Source organism: Magnolia sinica, chromosome 11 (assembly GCF_029962835.1).
Source record: "Magnolia sinica isolate HGM2019 chromosome 11, MsV1, whole genome shotgun sequence".
NCBI lineage: Eukaryota > Viridiplantae > Streptophyta > Magnoliopsida > Magnoliales > Magnoliaceae > Magnolia > Magnolia sinica.
Window position 1 is genome coordinate 84454622 of NC_080583.1, and position 22283 is coordinate 84476904.

General features: G+C 41.9%; 1 protein-coding gene across 3 annotated transcripts in view; it reads left to right on the top strand.

Annotated features, from left to right (window-relative positions):
* LOC131219582 (phosphatidate cytidylyltransferase 1-like) overlaps positions 1-21771 on the top strand; it is a 48541-nt gene extending 26770 nt beyond the window's left edge. For all 3 annotated transcript variants that reach the window (XM_058214808.1, XM_058214807.1, XM_058214809.1), the window contains exons 8-13: positions 7057-7104; positions 7187-7273; positions 14243-14371; positions 14456-14512; positions 20338-20421; positions 21386-21771. In XM_058214808.1, coding sequence (XP_058070791.1) covers positions 7057-7104; positions 7187-7273; positions 14243-14371; positions 14456-14512; positions 20338-20421; positions 21386-21460 — 480 coding nt within the window. In that variant the 3' untranslated portion in view covers positions 21461-21771. The remainder of the gene's footprint in view (positions 1-7056; positions 7105-7186; positions 7274-14242; positions 14372-14455; positions 14513-20337; positions 20422-21385) is intronic.
* The last annotated feature ends 512 nt before the right edge of the window (positions 21772-22283 follow it).

The following is a 22283-nucleotide window of genomic DNA, read 5'->3' on the forward strand; positions in this document are numbered from 1 at the left end:
GGCATCAATTCCATTCCTCATAACTGTGTGCTGTTACGCATGCTTTTTGAAATTGTTTGGTTTAATTTGCAATTGTTCTTGAAGAAGCATATTTTTATTTTTTTTGAAAGATGATTCAATTTATTAGGGTCAAAAGAGAAAAAAGAAAAGACAGCCAAGAAGAAGAAGAAGAAGGACAAAAAAAAAAAAACAGAACAAATGGAAACAAAAGAAAATACAAGAAACCCAGGAAACCCAACCCCACTAAACCACAAACTTGGTGCCTACTCCCCGATATACATAGCAGCTCGATTAAAAACCTAGACCGCAAAGCCACTCTGATCGTGGAACACCGATTATTCCTTTCAGTCCAGATAGCCTAGAAAATGGCGAGCAAGGCAATCCTCCATCTTGGAATACCGAGGGATCCCCCTCCACCATAGTGCCAGTAATGGAACAAGTTCTCAATCAAACTAGGCATCAAGACACATTCAAGGATTGGAGAATGTTGGGCCATACCACTTTGGAAAAGGAGCAATGGATAAACAAATGGTCCATAGACTCCTTGGCATTCAGACACAGTAGATGAGCATTATGCAACATCAAAGATATCTTACGCAGATTATCAATCGTTAGAATCCTATTTCTCCCAACTAGCCATGCAAAGCAGCGGTTTTCGAAGGAACCTGACCACAGAAAGGTAGTATGACTACTGAAACCCTTGGTTTAAGACCGAGACAACAACATGTAGAATGATCACACCAAGAAGATAACCCAACTTGCTGAGGTGCCGAACGAGAGAGTCTACACTCGGAGAGAGCGAGATCCCTTGCAAATGAGAAAGAAGAGATAGCAAGTCATCGATTTTCGAATCTCTTAGGGCGTGTTTGATTTTCAATGGCTGTGTAAATACCCGTGAAATTAGTAATTATTATCATTTCACCCGTTTGAAAATCATTTGAAAATCCACCGTACTTTTTACCTTGGATACCGGTTTAAAAGAGTTATTTTAAAATTTTGGAGCCCAAGGTGATGTATATGATAAATCCATTCCGTCTAGTCGTTTTAACACAATATTTTAAGGCATGAGCCGAAAAATGAGGCAGATTGAACACTCAAATGGCCCACACCAAAAGAAACAGTGGGCCTGAGAGGTTTTTAATGGTAAGTGTTTGATTCCCTTTTTCTAGTGGCGTGGTCCACTTGAGCTTTCGATATGCCTCGTTTTTTGGCTCATGCCATAAATTCATCAGGCATAATAGATTAACAGTGTGGATAAGCGATACGCATCACGGTGGGACCCACAAATATGTTGTGGCCTTCTCGATTTTCGTGTAAAAAATACATGTCGTCAAATCAAACATAGGAAAAAGTGAGGTAAATACAGGGGAAATAATTATTACATATTTTCACGGTATTTCCCAGTGAATTGAAAAATCAAACAAGCCCTTAAATCCCGACAACAAAGAGGAACCCACTTGACACGACGAGCACTCATCTTCTGCTCGGAATTTATGTACTTGAGTGCTTTATGATCAGAGAATAGGACAAACTCTGCCAACGAAATAGTGATGCCAATGTCGCAAAGTTTGAACAACAACATAAAACTCCAAGTCATAAGTGGAGTATCGCTGCTTCGCATCAGAGAGCTTTTCGCTAAAGAAAGCTATTGGATGACCCTCTTGACTGAGAACTCCACCAATGTCGACATTAGAGGCGTTACAACTCAACTCAAATACCTTCTCAAAGTCCGAAAGGCGCGAGACTGGTGCTTCGGTCATCTTACGTTTGATCCTATCAAACACTCGTGTTGCTGCACTTGTCCATTGAAACTCCATTTGTTTCATACAATTGGTGATTAGGGCCATGATGCTGCTGAAGTTCCGCACAAAACATCTGTAAAATGTAGTGAGGCCAAGAAAATTGCGGACTTCAGAGATAGTGGTAGGTGTCGGCCACTCAACTATGGCTTTTACCTTGGTGGGGTCCACCTTTACACATTACAACGAGACAATGTATGTACCCTAAGAAAACCACCGATGCACTCATGAAGGTACACTTTTTAAAGTTGATGTAAAAGCGCTCGTGACGAAGGACTCTGAAGATAAGACGTAGGTGATTGAGGTGTTCGTTTCTTGACGTACTGTAGATAAGAATGTTGTTGAAATAGACAACGACAAACTTACCAATCAAAGGGCATAACAACTGCGTTATGACGCGCATGAAAGTGTTAGGCGCGTTTGTGAGACCGACATAACTAGCCACTCGTAGTGGGCGTCTTTTGTCTTAAATGTTATCTTCCATTCATCACCAGGTCGGATGCAAATCTGGTGGAATCAGCTGTGAAGATCATTTTGGAAAAGATGCTGGCACTCAGCATCAAGTCTAGCATATCAGCAAGCCGACGAATGGGGACACTGTGATTTTATTAATAACTCGACTGTCTACCCACATGCATCGACTTCCATCCTTCTTGGGAGTGAGGATGGCTGACACTGCACATGGGCTTAGGCTCTCTCGAATGTAGCCTTTTAAAAGCAACTTGTCAACCTGGTGCTTCAACTCGGCGTGCTCGGCAGGACTCTTCCGGTATGCTGGTAGGTTGGGTAAGGATGCTCCAAGAACCAAATCTATAGTGTGCTGAATATCTCACAATGGAGGCAACTCCCCAAGTGGATCACCGGGGACTAAATCTTGCAAGTCATGTCATCAAGAATTGGCTCATCCTGGTCTATAACAGGCTCTTGCACCTGTTTTGTAACTAGAGCGAACATTACGCCCTTTTCCTTGCTCTCTTCTTCGAACTTCCGCATGGTGAGAACATGGGAGTTTGAAAGAGCAGCCGATGTCGATGATAAAGTCGTAGATGAAGGAGGTGACATAGGTTGCAATGGGTGAAGAAGGATACAATGACTTCGCCATAGGAAAGTACGCGTGTTAACTTTACCGTAGCCTTATACCTTTCAGTCAGAGAGCCAAGGTTGATCGAGAAGGATGTGGGCGGCATTCATTGGAATTATGTCACACCAAATATCATCCTTATATATGCCAATTTTAAATGATACCAAACACCTTCGAGTCATAGGGATGGTAGTGTCATCGACCCGCACAACCTTATATGGTTTTGGATGCCTCTTAGTTGGCAACTTGAGCTTATCAATCACTTCTTGAGATGCGATGTTCATTGCATTGTCGTCATCAATGATAATATTTCATAACCTACCTTGGCATTTTACCCACGTACGGAAAACAGTGGTCCATCACCAGTCTTCCTCTTCCTCCTCTGTGGTAAGGAGGCGGTGTATGATAAGAGTAGGGCCTTCATTTTCAGCAGAAGGATCCTCTGGCTGTGATGCAGGTTCTACATAAGGTTGTTCCATCTCGATGTACCAATCGTAATACTTATGGCTGTCTGTTTAGTAGGGATCCTCCTCATTACCGCAGTTATGGAGGTTCTTGGCTTGCGGACACTCATTAAAAAGTGCCCCATCTGTCCGCAATGATAACAATCGACTCCCCGCTGCTCTCTTGTGAGGGAAGGATTATGATTAAGACCTCACCCTCTGATGTCATGTTTATGCACCGTTGATTGCTTTTGGTATGAATTCTATGGTGGAGGGCGTTGCAAAGGTTGAGGCTGCCTTATAAGAGGAGCTTGCATCTGTGGGCGTGACTGAAAAGGGTGGGGAGGTGGTTGATAGCCCTGTGGTGGAGTTCGGTTGAGATGCAGATCCGAATCCCTTCTCACAGAAGGTTCCCTAACTGGAGAATCAAAACGTCAGAGAGTATGCTACTGCAACTGTTGTTCAACTTGTCGAGCCTTCCGATGAACATCATCAACCGACTCAAAATCATACATGACCATCTTGCGCTAGATCTCTTGGTGTAACCTTGCCTTATAACGGTTGGCCGTTACATGGTCTGGCATTATTAGCTTACAACAGACAAGAAGCTCATTGAACTTTTCGGTGTAGTAATCCACTGATAAAGTTCCCTGTTTGAATGCAAGGAGCTTTTGGAGAAGAGTATCCATGTAATCTGAAGGCAAATACTTACTTTCCAGCTTATCCCTCATGTCAGTCCACCGGGTGATAGCAGGACAACCCATGATGAGGTTGTTTTCGTTAATGCTTCGCCACCAAATTCTTGTCGGGCCCTTCAACCTGACCTTGACAAAGGTCACTCGCTGGGCATCATCCATGTTGTACCATGCAAAATAATCTTCCAGCGTTGTAATCCAATCAATAAAAGCCTTTGCATCAAGACGATCGGTGAAGTCTGGAACTTCAACCCGTATTTTTCTTGGTAATATCATCTTTCTTGGGTGCCTCTATCGCGGTTTCATGAGCTCTTTCTGCAAAGAGCCGTTGCATGAACTCATAAACACTCCCGAGGACCCATACCATTTTGATTCACCGAAGGTTCTGGTTGGAGCCCTTTTGTGGATTTGAACCACCATCAAGATCTTCAATAGGATCATGTTGCTCACCATGTTGTTCTCCACGTAGTTAATCAACAACGGTTTCCAGACTGACTACCCTTGCAAATAGCTCGGTGATGCAACTGTCTCGTTGTTGATCTGTAAGTCTCCCTCGATAGACGTTACCACTACGGGTAGAGATCGTGACGGCGGAAAGTAATGGATTTCTTCTCTCTCTCTCTCTCTCTCTCTCTCTCTTCTTTTTCTTTTCTTTTTTTCTCTTTTTTTTTTCGGTTTTATTTTGGGGGTTTCAATGGGATGATTTTGGATTTTTAATGGGCTGGAATAGGGCTGATTTTAGGGTGTTTTAATGGGTTGGAATATGGCTGATTTTTGGGATTTTTTTTAATGGGTGAACTAGGGCTGATTTTTGGGGTTTTAATGGGTTGGGCTAGGGCTGATTTTGGGGTTTTAATGGGTTGGAATGGTGCTGATTTTGGGGGTTAATGGTTGAAAAAAAATTCGCCTGAGTTTCCCCTTGTAAATTGGACTTTTGGGTTTTGTAAAAGAAAGAAAAAAGGTTAATGGGCATTGGAGAAATGGATGCAATGCAATAAATAAAGGAGATTAGGCAGAATTTTATGATCAAGGAACCTGGAAACAATAATAGAGAGATTGCTGTTGCTTCAGGACTTGAACTCAGCCATTGGAACCTGCTCTGATACCAAACTGGCGCAACCGACTGATGGGAAGGATCTGTCCAAACGTAGGCACCTTTAATCTTAAGCATAAGGACAAAAACAAATAGAAGAGAACAACTCAAGAGATTTGTTTCAATTTCAAGATGCCTCCATACTACTCGTCTCAGGCCCTTATATAGGCTTTTGAGACATACATACAAGGAAAAACATAATGTCATTGACAACCAATGACTTATTACAAATATGGAAAGAGATTAAAGAGATAAGAATGCATTAAAAACGTTTGACTACTGGATTATTCTTAGCTAGATGATTGATTTCGCTAGCTAACTACCTAAATAGGAGGCCCAATGGGCCAAATATTGGGCTTGGATTAATGGGCCTGGCCCTGGCCCATGGATATTCGGCCATATCAGCCTGCATCAGTTTCCCAGTCTAGATTTTGCAAAATAACTTCCTTATCAAGGGATACTGAATTTCTGGTGGTTGAGTGGTGTGGAATGTGCCACTCATAAGTCTTTTGGATGGTAAAATCAATATGTTTTCAGAGCTTCTCGGTATTCCTGAAAGCACCTTCATATCCTTTAATCAGCCCGATCAATGGATTTGGCCTTCCTCACTGGGCCGCTTCTTGGCTTAAGGAATTCTTTGAGGCCCTTGCTCTAGATATGCCGCTTAGACTTCCATGTGCGCAGGTGTGGCGATGCTTGGACTTCCATCAGCAGCGGTTTTTGTTTGCAGTTGGGTCAAACTAACCACCCAAATGCTTGTTAGGCCAATATGCACGAATGGTTTGTTTAGGTTTTGATGCAGTGGGGATTGCCAATATTGTTAAATTGTATGTGATAAAAAGTAGCACCATAGCCCTATTGATAATTGAAGCCGAAGTTCGATTGCCACATGCTTTGACCTGTTTATCATTGAAGGCTTTGATTGAACCTGTGGTTCAAACTTTTTTTTTTTTTTGAAGATTTATAAATGCATTGAAAGAAAGTAAAAACAAAGGCAGAGCCCAAAAGGGGGGTAAAAAGAGAGACAAAAAACAGAAGAACAACCAAACAAACAAAAGCAAAAGAAAAGAAACCTAGGAAACATCTATGCAACTCAAGACTAAGACAAAAGAAACCACTAAGACTGAAGGCCTCAAAACCCAGAATCCTATCCAAGGGAAGGCTGAGAAACAAGCTGTTAGAAGGGTTAAGGTGATAACTTGTAGAGGGCTCAACCTTGTAGAGGGGAACGTGGAATATCCTAGAGGTATTGGAGTTCTTCCAGTGTCTGATAATTTTAAAGGGTTAAGGTTGTTGTGAAGCGTTATTGGTTTTGCCCCATTACAGTTCTCCTTCACACATTTGCATGCATGTCTTGATATGATTTCAAAACGTTTCTTCCATATTCATACCTGAACGGATTTGCTTGAATTTATTGATGAATATTGGCCTCCGGTAGCCATATTTTCCATGAGGCTAGTGAGATAACCCAAAACTCCTGCCAAAGTGCACATTTGAAATCATGGGATTTCATTTGGAAGAGTTTTCTTTTGGTTTCTCCAAAATGTCCTAGGCCTGCGTGAACTGTTAAAAGGGTGAGTTTTCCAATTTGTTTCCTTGTCTTGCTTTCAAAAAGAAATGGACAGTGGGTTATCCTATCTTATTTGGAGCCACCCCACATGCAAATAGACCCTAAAGGAGTGTCTAGACTGGTTAAATGTATTGCGCAGGCTTTGCCCTTAAATGTAGTTCTGCCTTTTTTAATAAAAATTTCATTTATCAATTCAGAAAAAGGAAACAATTGGGAGGAAGCTTTAGAATTTTTTTAGAATTTTTTCTAAAAAAATTATAAAATTTTAAATTTTGTAATTTTGTAAATTTTTTTTTTTTAAAGTCTAAATACTTTGAGGCTTTAACAAAATTCAAGATGTACTCACATGACATTTTCACGTAATGCTTTATGCAGCTAGCGAATGTTTTGGGCCGTTTCCCGTGGTTATCATGCCCGAGAAAGGTAATTCTTTTTTAGAAAAAAATATCTATATATATCATCATCATCATCGTCATCCTAATTCTATTGGTTGGAACATACACAGGATCTATCAACCGGATGGCTTTATTGTGATCCTGATCCGATGTTTAGGCCGGAGTATTATCTCTTACCAGGATGGGTGCCTTCATGGGTATGTGATCAGATGCTCAGTTGGATTTGGCTCTCTTTATTAATGCTTGTGTGCATACCTCCATTACTGGTAGTGCTTTGTCATGAATAACATCAATGTTTTATTAGTGAAGAACACAGTGTGATCACTTTCGATATTCATGGTAGGATCACTCTCTATAAATTCTTTTGAAATATTTGGTATTTGAAGAGAAGTACAGTTTCCAGGTTTCTTTACAAAATGGGTAGGTGATATCTACATCCACAATGGCTCTTAAAGAAAAGATATCTACACCCACATTGATTTACCCTTTTTGAATATTGGGAATTGAAATACACACTTTTTTGCTATTTAAATTCCAAAATGAGGCGGGGTACTACTTTTAGAGTATTGTGGGTGGTCTTCAGAATACTTCTCCAAGAAATGTGTATGATGGAGTATTTCCAGAACATGTTCTCTATGGAATTCCTCTTAGATCTACAGTGGCTGGTCTTGCTTGTAACTCTCTTTCAAGCAACTGGGTGGGATTCCTGGAGATTTCCAATTGGAGGAGATTGAGAAGGTGATCTTTGATTCAAAGGTGGATCGAGCTTCAGGGAAACAGGGCCCGGATGGCTATACCATGAGGTTCAATCAGAGGTGCTGGTGTAATTTAAGAAGGCATTACGGCGGTCTTTTGGGTTCCAGGATAGAGCAATCATAAGCAGAGAGATGGCACCATCTTTTATTTCGTTGTCTCCTAAGAAGGAGAATGCAGAGGAAGTTAGTGATTTCAGGCCAATCAGTTTAGTTGCTAGTCTTTATAAAAAATTATTGTGGAAGTCCTCTCCTCTAGGATTCCAATTGCATGGTCTCCATCATCTCTTAGAGTGCTTTTGTGGTTGGTAGGATGTTTCTTGATGGACCTTTTATTGTGAATGAGATGGTGAATGCATAACCTGGGTGGCAAATGCATTTTGTTTAAGGATGACATGGAAAAGGCCTTGGATTGTGTGAACCGGAATGCTCCTCGTTTATCTCTCCGGCACATGGGTTTGGAGATATATGAGAAGATGGACCAAATTGGGTGTCATCATTGTGGTTTGCAATCCTTATCAAGGGCACTCCAAAAGGGTTCTTCAAAAGCAGCTGCCTAATTTGTCAGGGGATGGGGGGCCCTTATGCCCATCCTGTTCACGATGTTGCCGAAAGCTTCAGCAGTATGATGAGAAATGGGGTTTTTGATGCTAGTGTTAGAGTATCTCATGTTCAATGTGTTGATGATTTGGGGATGGTTCTATTGATGAAGTCCAAAGCTTTAGGGATATCCTTTGCTGCTTCGATGTTGTTTTCAGGTCAAGGGTATATCTCTATAAGAGCTTACGTCTTGTCTGAATTCTGACAGCTCAAAAGTAGATCTTATGAGTTATGTCTCAAGCTGTTGGCTGCGGCATTGCATCTCTCCTTATAAATCTTTTATGGGTTCGTCCTATTTGTGTTGGTAGACTAGTTATTGAAGTTTAGGATTAGGTAATAGAAAATGCAATGGAAGTTGGAGAACTGGAAGGGAAATTCTTGTATCTGGGGGATAATTACTATGATCAAAGCTATACTTACCAATGTGCATCTGTATTGGTTATCACTTTTACAATGTCCTTCCATAATTGTTGCCAAAATCAAGTCTTTTATGAGCAAAGTCTTGTGGAATGATAGTGAGATTGAATACCACCTGGCCGCTTGGAAGGGTTTTGGTAAGCCTGTTGAAGATGGTGGTCTTGGGATAGGAGCATGAGCCAGCTTTTGTTGGAGAAGGTGGTGGCGGTGGTTAGGTAGTGGGCGGAGTCCACCCTCACAAACATAGGTTCAGGGAGGAGCCTTCTCTCAGAAGCATCTTTATTGAAAAATCATGGATTTTGGAAAATGGGTGGGATGTACATTTTGCTATCTGGAGATACAGGCCAGGAATTTGGAGAGCCATTTATGTAACAAAATTTCCAGCCATTTCAGATTCAGGGTCAGAGGGCGTGACAGGATTTGTTTGATCAGTTTTGGGAAGATAAATGGTTCTGTATGGAACCACTTTGCAGGAAATTTGAAAGTTTGTATGCAGCCACTGTTCATAGGGGGCATGGTTAGCAATTTCTTCCAGCATTCTGGCAAAAAATTATCTGGGGTCTGATTTTCATACGTGAAGTCAGAGATGAGGAGATTCTGATGCTTATTGAGATATTGGCGCTGCTTGAGGAGGTCTGCATTCCCTTGTATGTCACAAATAGATGGGTTTGGGAGATTAAAGCTGATTGGAAGATTTTTGGTGCGCTCATTTTCTTTCAGCCCTTTCAATGGGGCCTTCTCGCTCTAAGATACTCTATTCAAGTTTGGAACACTGCAGTGCCTTTAAAAGTTAATGCATTTTTTGGACAATGTGCCTTGGAAACTTCTGACACTTGAAATCTAAAAATTGGGGCATTTGTGCTGTAAATCAGAAGAATCAGTGCATCATTGGTTGTTACATTGTCCTTTTGCTCACTCTGTGTGGTCAGCCATCTTTGCTAAATTTGTAATTGCATGGGTTATCCTGATGTCTGTTGGGCTCTCAGAAGGGTTGGTGGCCGACTGTTTGTGGCCAATTGGAAGATGCTTCTGGAGGTTTGCGGTTCAAGCATTGCTTTGGGCCCTGTGGCTTGAAAGCCACTGAAGGATTTGTAAATATAAATCAAGCACTGATGTCTTAGTTGTCAGGATAGTTTTTGGGTTGATAGTGGGAATGGGGGAAAGATAGAGAAATGAACAAAATGTATTGTGAAGAATCTCTTTTGGTCAACTAGAAGGCATTTTATTGTGCACATGGAAGGAATCTAAGGTGGAGGAGATGCATAGATGGCCTCCTGCTGGAGTTTTGAGATGAAGTTCGATAGGTGCTCCTTGGACAATCTTGGACCTTCCGGAACTGGCAGCATCACTTGGAATGATTGGGGTTATTCGTTGTTTGAATTCTCAGGGCCAATCAGTGTGCATGATTCTAACTATGTGGAAGCAGCTGCTCTTCTCCAAGGGGTGAAGTTATGTTTCAAACTCAATTTCTCCCCTATCATTATTGAGGGAGACTAAAAGAATGCAGTCTGATGGCCAACCTCTGGCTGCTACCCCTGGAAGCTTCCCAATCTAATTGAAGAAGTGTTCGATCTTTGTTCAATCCAGGAATCGTTTTCTCATGTGCCCCGTGAAGCAAATTCATTGGCGGCTACTTTAGCAAAAGATGGGGCCATAAAGGATTCCGTCTCCTGACTCAATAGGAGATAAAGGGAATTGCCATTATATTTCCCAGCAGCTTGCTGCTGTAGATGCCTGTTCTTTTTTGTTTTGTCCTTTGTCTTCTTCTTCTTTTTCTTGAAGGATGTCTTTTTTCTTCTTTTCTAATAAGATTTTGAGCCATTCATGAAAGGAAAAAAGAAACAGAAAAAAAGAAAAGAAAAATGGTTATGAATCGATCAGGTGGGGAGTAAATATTGGCTCCTGATAAATATTACTCACCAGCATAGAGGGGACTGACAAGCCCTTGTTACTCATGGGCCTTGGGGCTGTAAATTGGCTGGGCCCAGTGCAAGCAAAATCAAGATTTTTGAATAGGCCAGCCTGACCAGTTCAAAATCTGGCCCCACTCAGTATTTCAGCATGATGTTGCAAAATGTAATTCATATAATCTTCTTGTGGTATTAGATGGACAAACTGTTATGAAAGACAGTGGTTACAGTGCCAATGAGCAGACCCCGAATCATCATAATGCTTTATCCTAGGATTGAGAGTACCTATTACTTATCAAGCTGTGAAGTTCTTTGCCTTGACAGCTAAACATCATCTTTTACAATGAGTTGGCCTTATTAGGAAGACTCAGAGTCATGTATGCATCAGATACTCCTTACTAAGAACTTCCCATGTCAATTAGTTTATCCTGCTGGAGGAAGTCTTCTTACCTGGAGGCAGGATAAAAATCTCTAGAGGTGGTAACATTTTGGTGTTTTTTTTTTTCCTGTTCAGAAATTTTACTTTGCAGATCACTGTAACGGATCAATGCATTTGTCCTACTTTTTCTATTTGGAAAGTCGAATAACCTCTCAGAGTATGAATTCTGGTGGTTACGGGGCTGACCAATATTCTCGCTTAGGATCAATGTTCGAAATATCGGTATCGTGTTATGTATTGCATTCTTGGGATGTAGATACATATCCGTTATCGCATGGGATATATCATTTATATCGGGTAATTTGTCTCAGTTTTTGGGAAACATGGGGAAACATTGGAAAAATGGTTGAATTTTTCAATGAAACTTCAGGGATTGTTAAAAAATACCTTAATACACACTTTTGAATAAGAACATCTCAAAAAAGAAGTGCACATAATAGGTTTCTTTTGTATAGGGTTCTAAGCTATGCGCTGTTTGACTGAACTAATGAAACTATATTCAAATTGAATGCATAATATTTAGAGTGTATGTGATGATCATTTCATCAATTCTCCTAAATACTTCGAAATTAGTTTTAATTGACAGCTGGTTGAAGGGAAATTTAGAAAAAAAAAAAAATTTAATATTTTTTAAATTAATTTTTAGTTAAAAAATATTTTTATTTTCCAAAATTTGACAAAGACTTGACAAATCAGTAGATTAGCCCTCATACATGCTTGATTTCATGTTTGGAGTTAGGGGTGTACATTGAGTCGAACCGAGTCGAGCTGGCCTCAGCTGGACTCAGCTCGACCACTAGTTGACCCCAGCTCGAACTCGGCTCGGCTTGGTCCTCGAGCCTGACTGGCCAGCTCGGCTCGGTTCGGTCAACAGCTTGAGCTAGTTCGAGCCGAGTTCGCCTGTGCAACATTTTCACAAACACATGGACTGCACCTTCAAAATTTCACTGTATGTAAAACAATAGCAGTGGTTTTACAGCTATTTTATCAAACACCTTCTAAGCAACATAAAATCCAAGAAAAAAAGGGTATTTGTTTCATAGACGTACCTTCCTTGCCACCAGCCACACTTCGTTGAGTCATTTCATCAAACACTTAGTGAGCAACATCAATATCAAAGTAACCGAGTCACCGAACTTGTTCGATCCGAGTTCGATTCGAGTTGGGTTCGATCCGAGTCGAGTTGAGCTGGGGCCAACTCGAACTCAACTTGAATTCATTTTCGAGCTAAAAAAAATCAGTTTGACTTGGCTCGAACTCAGCTTCGAACCGAGTTGAATTGAGCTTTTTTGAGTCGAGTCGAGTGAGCTAATCGAGCTAGCTCGGTTCGTGTACACCCCTATTTGGAGTGCAACATTGCAAGCACTTTTGGAGAAATTGGGAAAATTTTGAAATTTCCCAAATAGGACCGCCTACCCTCAAAATTTGAAATTAGAGTGTAGATGATGATCATTTTATCAAATACTCTTACATACTTTGAAATTAGTCTCAATTGACAACTAATTGAAGGATTTTTTTTTTTTTTAAAACATGGAGAACATGAAGAACCGATGGATTTGTAACCATTTGACACTGATTTAATATAATTTCAACAAAAAAAAAGGGATCGGAAATTGAAAATGCTCACCGGATCAAACATGTGGGATATATCGGCACTACCGGTCCGTTTCATATTACACGTGGGATACAAGATATATTGGCCGATATCATTGATATTTAAAACATTTCGTAGGATCACCTCCAAAGCAGGAGAAGGATCATTGTTAATGCTTGCCTTTCGGGTTTACTTGCTGAGGAATCTGGGAGCCATCTCCTTATTCTTTGCCCGTACACTTAGCAGCTTTGGGACTATGTACTTGACCTTTTTTGGCGCGTCTTGGAAGCATGGATTTTGTTATGGGTCAAGAAGAGGAAAGATTCTATGGTGGTCCACTTGGTGTGAATGAATAAATCGGGCATTCAACCAATAAGGGAGAGAAATCATCTGGTTAGCCTTGATTGCTAAGGAGTTTGATGCTGTTCATGGTGACAATCTTAGAAGAGGTTGGAAGGAGGTCATCGAGGACAGGTGGTGCCCCATGTACAAATCATTCACCTTAGAGGGAATCCTAGTCCTGCAGGATATCATTAGGGACCACCAGGATAGGATTTGCAAAGTCTTTGCAGGCCATATAGGAATTGCATATTCCAGTGAGGTTGGGTGCCCTCTGGAATGGTTTGAATAGGGCCCCATCTACCATTGGGGATAACTCAGCTTGCTATTAGTTGGGCCAGCTCGGTGGAAGCCTTCCCTTGGTGATTGTCTAATTGGATGGATGAAGGGTTGAAAGGAACCATCTCATGTTGGCAGCATAGCTAAACGATGCAGCTAATGATCTAGCTAGGAAAGCTTGTAGTCTCCAAAGTCCATATTGTTGGAGACTCCCTTTCTAATCTCTTTTCCTTTTTAATGAAATTCTGTACTCTGCAAAAAACAAGAAGAAGAAGTTACGTTCCATATTATTGCAAACTTTTTTTTTTAATCCTTTTTCTTCTTCTTTTTTGCTTTCTGATGGTAATGTTGGGTCTTGGTTCTGTACAATCCTCCAAACCACATTGACAAGGGAGCAGTGGATTTCATAGCAAGTTTTCATGCACCTCTACATACAGACATGCATGAGACATCCAAACCATGCATGAGGTTAGCCCTAGCCCAAAAATCAGGTAGGTCCACACACCAGGTGGCCCCTGATGCATATGTATGCTGAATGTGGATGTTTGGAAATTTTCTTAAACTGCACATTTTTCATATATGTGTTATCCATCTGATTAATTTGGCTGACCTGATTTGTGGACAGTCATCTACATGGGGCCCACCTGATGCAAGGATCTGATGTTACATGCACGTGCTAAGGTGGCATGTGCAGCTGCGCATTGAAGTGCATGTGGTCATTGCAAAATTTGGTTGATATTTTGTAATTCCAAGCTTCTCATTTTGGCTATTAAGTGCAACATAAACTCATTCTCAATCATCTAATCAGTTTTTATTGTCATCTTATTTGGTTACAGTTTCCTTGGAAAGAGGTGCCAATTTTGCCTGTGCAGTGGCATGCCTTGGCTCTTGGTCTATTTGCATCAATCATAGCACCTTTTGGAGGCTTTTTTGCTAGTGGTTTCAAAAGAGCTTTTAACATTAAGGTTCCTCCTCATCAATCTTTCACTGAAACAGACTGATAAAAAGGAGAACTTCATGATTCTGAACTTTCTCTTCAATTCTTTCAGGATTTTGGTGACAGTATTCCTGGACATGGTGGGATTACTGATAGAATGGATTGCCAGGTAAGATGCTGGAAACTGTGAAGTTTTAATCAATTGTTAGAAGTTATATCTACTTTACTAATTTTTCTCACAAATAAAATGGTGTATTTTTCAGAGCCTCATCTAACAAGAATGTTTAATTTTGTAATCACTACTCATTCTCTTATTTTTTCAGTCATCCTATAAATCATGTGGCATTTGGTAAGCCACACGTACCTCTATCCTGGCACGTGTTGGATATCCAAGATGTGCATTACGTAGGTACCATTACGTACATGACCTACCCAAAAATAGGCCTGTCCACGTATCAAATGGGCCGAACATGTACATTGAATGTGGATCATTGGCAATTTTTTAATTGTCCATCATTGTCCTACGTGTCTCTCCCACCTGATTAGTCAATCTTGAGCCAGGCCATTGCTACAGTGAGGCACACCTGATGCATATCGTGGATCACATACTTGCCAGGTTGCAATTTTGGCTGCGTGTGGAGGTTTCTGTTGGCTTAAAGCAAAGCTAAAATTATATTATATTGCATTTGAAGCCTCTGTGATGTGGATGAGGATTACTTATCCTTGACATGGTTCTTTTAATCCTATTGAGGTGAAGGTTAGAGCATTTCATCAACCCTTTGTCTTTTATCACCTTCCTTCACCTGAAATTGACTGTGGAAGGGGATTCATCGAATGCATCAAGTGGGCCACTTTGTCGATCAAGGAACATTTGCTTCTGTCATGGGAGAAATCTAGATTTTATTTAATTTATTTATTTATTGTTATTATTATTTTTATTTTTTTTGCATCAGATGTATCATTTTCTCATAGCAAGTAGTGATGGAACCAGAAAAAGATGAAAAAAAAAGTGGCGAGTAAAAGATTGCAATAGCGATGCGAGGCCAAAGTCTTTGGGTAGTGGCGGAATAGGAGAGGGATGTTTGACCAGGAAAGGAAAGATGGTGATGGGGGCCATGTATTCCATTACTGCCGATTCCGAGGAAATGGAGGAAAATGCAGGAGTAGACTAGTACGAGGTCAAGAGAAGGGGGAATCGGCTGGGAGGGAGCAATAGGAAAGCGTTGTCGGACTATCCGATCTTGTATGTCTCCGGGTTTCTTGAGGGGTTGTTGCCCATCAATTTTTCAAGGGTATTCGGGAAAAGCGGGTATAGTTTTGGAAGTTATAATACCTAGGGATTGAACGACTTGTTGATGGAAGAAGTGGCGGGGAGATGGGTTTGGACAGAAGAAGAAAAAGAGGAACGAGTGATTCGTGTAATGCCGAAGGCAATACAACACGTATTGAGCTCTCTGCAATGGTCCCTGATTGCTATCATGGAGGAAGCCACTATATCGCATGTCAATGCATGGTTGGTTGAATCGTGTAATATAAAGGATTGTGATTTCAAAACCAAATCAACTGAAGCTAATGAGGTTTGAATCAATGTCCACCTCGAAGTGAATATGGAGAAACTGTATTTTGCAGGGAATCTTCATAGAGATGGTTTGGTAGAGTGTTTGAGGAAATGGATATAATACTCTTCATTTGGCTTTGAAGAAGTTTGGTACCTCGTATGGGGGATTCCTTTGGATATGTGGTTTACAGAGGTCTTTCTTGAGGTCAGATCTACTTTGGGGGAGGCCATCTCCATCGACGAGGCCACTGAGAAGGGAGGTGAGGTGGGGGTGGCTCGGCTACTCATTAGGAAGAAAAGGTCGTCAGAAGCTCCTACTTCTATTAAGATCGCAATGGGGAATGATCTGGTGTCTCTAAGGGTGGAAAGGGAGGAGAAAGGGAGACTTGTTCTCAAGTGGGGTGTAATCTGGGGTAACACAGAGAGATTGTCTCCAATGGGTAGTCAGGGCTAACGTCGGCTGAGGGAAGACAAAGCGCAACCTAGGTGTTCTAGCAGAGTGCCGGTTGAAATAGAGATGATGTGTATGGCTGTCAGTGGATCGGGCTACTGCCGGGACAAGTTTTGTCCTAGCCCGACCCGCATTATTAAGAGTAAACCCAATCCCGGCCTGGACTTGTGACAGGCCAAAATAGTCTAGCACGAGCTTGGCTTAGAATGTTTGTGTAGGGCCCAACCCAAGCCTGATCCTAATACCTAAAAAGGGTAGAAAACGGAGAGACGAACCTGCCTGTTCTTGGGGGATGGTGTAGTGGATTGGGCCTCAGGTCGGATCTTGAGATGTAGGTGGGCTGGTCCCAAAATTCTGATTCTAAAGGGTAGATGACGGGGGCTTGAGACAGAGTTAGGGTTTGGGATGAGTTGTTGGGGAAGTGTCCTAGGATGCCTTTCTCCACCGCCTAAGGTTGGTTTTTTCCTATTCAAGAGAGAGAGGGGCTTCGGTTGGAAGGGAGACAGACATGGGGATGGAGATTAGTGCCACTGCTGCCAAACAAGATACCTCCTAGTCATGGGTGGCCAGAGCGAAGTAGATTAATCAGGACCATTGATCATTTACTTCTTCTCTCTTCATTGGTTGACCTTTGCTTGTGGGAAGGTCACTGCCATGATTTGTTTCTTAAAATTAGTTTTTAGTTTTTGACTTTTGGTGGGGATTTTGATTTTGAATTAGGAGAATGATGCGGGATGGATTTTTTTAAGGGGATTTTGATTTTGAATTTGGAGGGGATTTTGATTTTGAATTTGGAAGATATTTATCTGATTTTGATTTCACATGGAAGAACAAAAAACTAAAAAAATTAAAATTGTAAATCCTAGTTGGCCGGTCCGAGCTGACGGGCTTTCATACATTACATCAAAGCCCAACCTGATTTAGAAACTGGCACGATTTTCCAGCCCGAGCCCGGCCCTTGGGGCTGATATTGCAACCCAAGCTCGGCCCAAAGCGGACCAGGCCCGAAAGCCCAACAGGCCAACTCGGCCCATTAACAACCCTGATGATATGTCACCTTGCTATTGGCGAGACGGTGGTAGGTGAGACTAGTGAATGAGGGTTTGAGTGCTCCGCAAGAGTTTTGGTCGGTGGTAACGTGGCTTTGAACCTATTTGTTGTTGGCTCGGATTCCGAACCTAATTCAAAGAGAGCTCGAGCGCTGACAGGTGCGCCAAGGTTCAACTTTTTATGGTGGCTCGGGAGACGATGTGTCAAGAGGAGAGATGCTATGGCACGGTCGATGGTGCGATGGTGGACATGTCGCCTTTGAAGTTGCCTCGTCAGTTGACAAATGGCGGTCCTGGTATGGTGGTGAAATCAGTGCTAGACACGTGTCCAGGGGAGAAAGGTATCTGCACTGGTGAAGGGCCGATGATGAACACGTGGATGGTCTCAAGGCACGAATCTTTGACATTTGTTCTCTTGAATGCTCTGTCATCTAAGGCGTTGGTTTTTTCACTAATACATGTGGAAAAACCTCCTCCCACTCGAGCCATTAGTTATAGCACGCGGGAAGTTATGCCCTTTAAAAATCAAACGGTTCATCAACCCTTTCAAATGTAAGTTGCTTGCTTCCAAGTCCATTTAGAGATGTAAACCGCCTCAGTTGCTAATGCTCCTTTGCAGATTCCAGAAGTGGCAAGGTCTGCAAGCTAGTTTCAAATGGGGTTGCAGGGATTTAGTATTTGGGTCTTACTAATGTCGTGCGCTTGGGTAAATGGCTATGGAAAATGGGAACCACATCGAGCAAGCTTTGGAAAGACATTATTGACAGCAAGTATGGTTTGCAGGAGGGAGGATGGATGGTCAAGTCGTCTTATATGTATCATGCCTGGGCTGTTTGGAAGACGATAGCGGCAATTGAACATCTTTTCCGTCATGGTGTTGCGTTTGATATGGGTAACTGCAAGTGGATTCGTTTCTGGATTGATGCTTGGTGTGGTGATAGACTGCTGCAGGATGTGTTTCCAAGGATTGCAACTTTGGCCCTGGATCGCTTTGTCCTAGTTCATCATTGTTTCTCTCTGTCTGGTAATTCAGTTGTGTGGACTCCTACTTTACGAAGGAACATGATGGAGGATGAGATTTCTGAATTTGCTACCCTATTGGATCTTCTCAAGGATGTGTCCCCCTCGAGTCAAGCAGATGATTCCAAGATCTGGTCGGATCACCCCTCTAGCAGATTCTCAGTGCAATCTTTCTACTCCATTATGTCTTCAGTACTTCACATCACTTACCCTCATCCATTCCATCATTGGTTCTATGGTGCACCACCCTGAGTGGCGGTATGTGGGTGGTTGGTGGCTAGAAAGAGAGTGTTGACAATTTATAACCTACAATGGTGGTCTCTCATTCTTCTGAACGTACGTCTCATGTGCATGGAGAATGCAGAGTTGATTGATCACTTATTTATTCATTACTCCTTTGCGCATAAGGTGTGGGGCTACTTCCTTAACGCAGCCAATATGCCTTGGGTGATGCCCTAGTCTGTTGAGGCTCTCTTGTGGGCTTGGCATAGTAAAGGTGGGAGTAAAGTGGAAAAAGCAATAGGGAGACTTCTCATTATGGCCATCTTCTAGGCCATTTGGAAAGAACGGAATGGGCGGTAGAATGAGGTAGTTTCAGCTGATGGGGTTGTTTTAATAATCAAGGGCCTTGTTTTCGCTTGGGCTCCACATGTTAAAGCGGCCAAGAAGGCTCTGCCCTTGTTTGCTTCTTTTGTTTTGTGCTGTTTGTATTCTTTCCTCGCTTTTGCGAGTTTCTTAACAAATTCTTTGTTATCTCTCAAAAATAAATAAATAAATAAATAAAGAGTCGAACGAGGTTTGCCACGAGCAACCATTCGCCCTTGCTTGGTCTTTCATTCTTTGTTTTCTTCCAAAAAAAAAGGCCTTCATGTGGGCCCTGCCTTCCTTTTGGTGTTGTTACTTGCATAGTTTTTCATGATTGATCAAATCAGTTTTTCTTGTCCAACCATTTTGAAATGCATTCCTTTTGCGAGTCCAAGCATTTATTTGTCATGTTGGAGTAAATTGTTTACTTTGAAGATGCTCCTTCCATTTTTTGTGAGTGGCATCAGGAAGTCTTGCTTCAAACTGTCAACTTATATCATTGGTTGATGACTTGTTCAAGTTGACTTGGACACGCTAAAACTGAAACTAGGGGTTGACTCGGCCTGACTTGGTTGAGTCACCCCCAACTCAGCAGATTCACGACTCCACTCAGGACTGAGCGAATCCGTCCGTGTTGCAGAGTCTTAAAACCTCGACTTATATTAAGTTTCTATAGAACACTTGTATAATTTGATGATTGCATTTAAGCATCTTTTATGTATTCTAGTCTTCGAGTCAAGAGGAGTAATTGGGTCTTGAGCCTCAACAAATGTATAGGTTGATGGGGCACAAATTTTTTCTTTCATTTAGGTCCCGTGGTTTGGCTAGCCAGTCAGTTGATCTGATGGCTCTGCCATCGATGGAGGGTGGCCTGAAAATCTTGGAGATTTTAAGATCACCTGGGATGTTTGGCCTATATTCTGTGGGTGTGGACCGCTGTTGTATGCTTTTTCCTTAACTACATACTTGTATGCTTCTGATTGGATAACGTCATAAAGATTAGACAGGATCTTGCAGTCCGGGAGTTTTTGGGAGCATCCCCATCCCCAGTGGGGCCCGTGGGAGCAAAACCACAGGCTCTACATGCAAGGAATCCTTAACCTCAGCAAAGTATCCATCTTCCCACTTCTTCCTTTCTGGTGTCTGACATGTTAGAGGCAAAATGGCTATTTGGTTATTCCCTGGGTTTTCTGTTACATGCTTCTTCTTTTTTCTTTTTTTTTTGTATGGGTTAACTTCACAGCCATGGAATTCAAATCATTTAATGATGCCTGCTTGTTGATTTCCTGCTGTCCCACGTGATGTATTTATTCTGTTTGTTCTTGTTGTAGATGGTGATGGCCGTGTTTGCATACATCTACCACCAGTCGTTTGTCATGCGTGACAACTTTTCAGTTGAGACGATTCTGGACCAGGTCAGTACATGCTTCAGAATTTCTCTTATGTTTTTTTGGGGAAATGATCTGCTGTTAGGTCCGGACACCAGATCATGGCGTGCCACTCACCTTGAATGGCAGCAGTTGATGAGCCATGGCCCAGTACAATTCGAAAGCTCTTGGACTTTTTAGCAGGCGATGGAATATGCTGGGCCCATGTTTCATCACCCACCCATGTCAGATGGTCATAGGTGACTTGGGCACATGATACGGTGGATGCCGGTCAATAGCTGGACGGCAGCCTTTTCTTTTAGTCTATGGAAAGTCCATGGCTTTTTTGTGAGGAATTATTCAACATTTTGTCAAACAATTTGCTTGGCCCAACAAAAGGGACTTGTGGGCCCCACCTTTTGACGGTCTAAACTGTTAAATGCTGGGTGCCCATTGTAGATGTGGGATACACTCCCAAAGTTGACCCCATCAAATAACCATCTGATGGGGTCACGATTAAATACGGGCCTTTGGATGCGATTATCCATTTACAATCCACAAATTGGATAGATGGGATCATCTAAGCATTGTCTGGCTCCACTCACAGAAAAAGGATTTCATAAGCGACCTCGTTTCCTGTGCTTGGGTGCATGGAATCAATGGAAAAAGGTTTCCTGCTGGAAACGTTTTCCTTAAACAATGGCCACAAAGTGTTCCTTTTAGGAACCTGGTTTGCAGTATTCAGAAGGTTCTGACCACCAACTCCCTCTTGTTTTCTTCAATACAAACACAAACTCATTGGAACCGCAGTCCCATAATCTAGACAAGACAAGAATGGCTTTCTTTCTACTGTATGATTCCCTCTATCCAAAAATGACCCCTAATTGACATTGGTTCAAAGCCATCCTACGGTGGGGCCCCACCAGGTGGGCCCAACCGTACAATTGATGGGCTGAATGAATGCACTTCGTTGCTTTTGGCCGAGCACCATATAATGTGTTTCACGGTGCAGATATTGAGGAACCTTACGCACGAGGAGCAGCATATCCTATACATGCAGCTTGGGAAGATCTTGGGGGAGGCTTGAAGCATTTTTACCTTGTAACTATACTTTTGCGAGCGATGTATATGCTGTTTATGTCAAGTGCGCCCCATTTCATATTTACACAGGCTTTCAGCATATAGCGGCTGTGTATAGTGTTTGTTTGTAACACTCTCATCTCTTTCCCGGCCTTTTTTTCTAATTTAAAAAAATCAAGCATCTGTATCTATATTGGGAAATTGATTGTGGAACAGCCCTCATGCTCGCTTTGGGTGATTTATCAAGGGCAATGATGAGAGAGCAAGTGGAGCCCATTTCTTATTGCTATTCCTTTTGCAAGGTTTTGCTGTGGATCATTCTTCATCTGTGTTTATTCACGAGTGCATGCACGCATTCATTTAAAAAAAAGAAGAAGAAACGTTGGTTTTAATTCTCGTCGGGAGTATATATTGTGGGGAGAGAATCACTGATGTCCATTTGGTGGGCCGTAATGACAGCCGAATACATTGGTGTTATGTGCATCCTCCAGCTACAATTTCTCTCATTAAGATATTTTAGCAAGCCACTACTGCATGCTTGGGAAATATAATTGGAGCTGTGCTAGTTGGCACGCACACTGAGAGCCATGTAGTTGGAGCTTTCATGAGATCCTCACCATTCATCAGGTAAGCTGCATCATGTTCACCTTCATCATTATCATCTATGCCTTGTCCCAATTAACTGGGGTGGGCTCCATGAATTGTTCCACCATTCCATACTATCAAACGCATCAACATCAAGTATTTTCTTACAATTTTTGTCCATGTCGTTTTGGCCTTCCCTTGCCCTTTTGGGGCCTGTTTGGAATGTGGGATCAGGTGGTATGGAA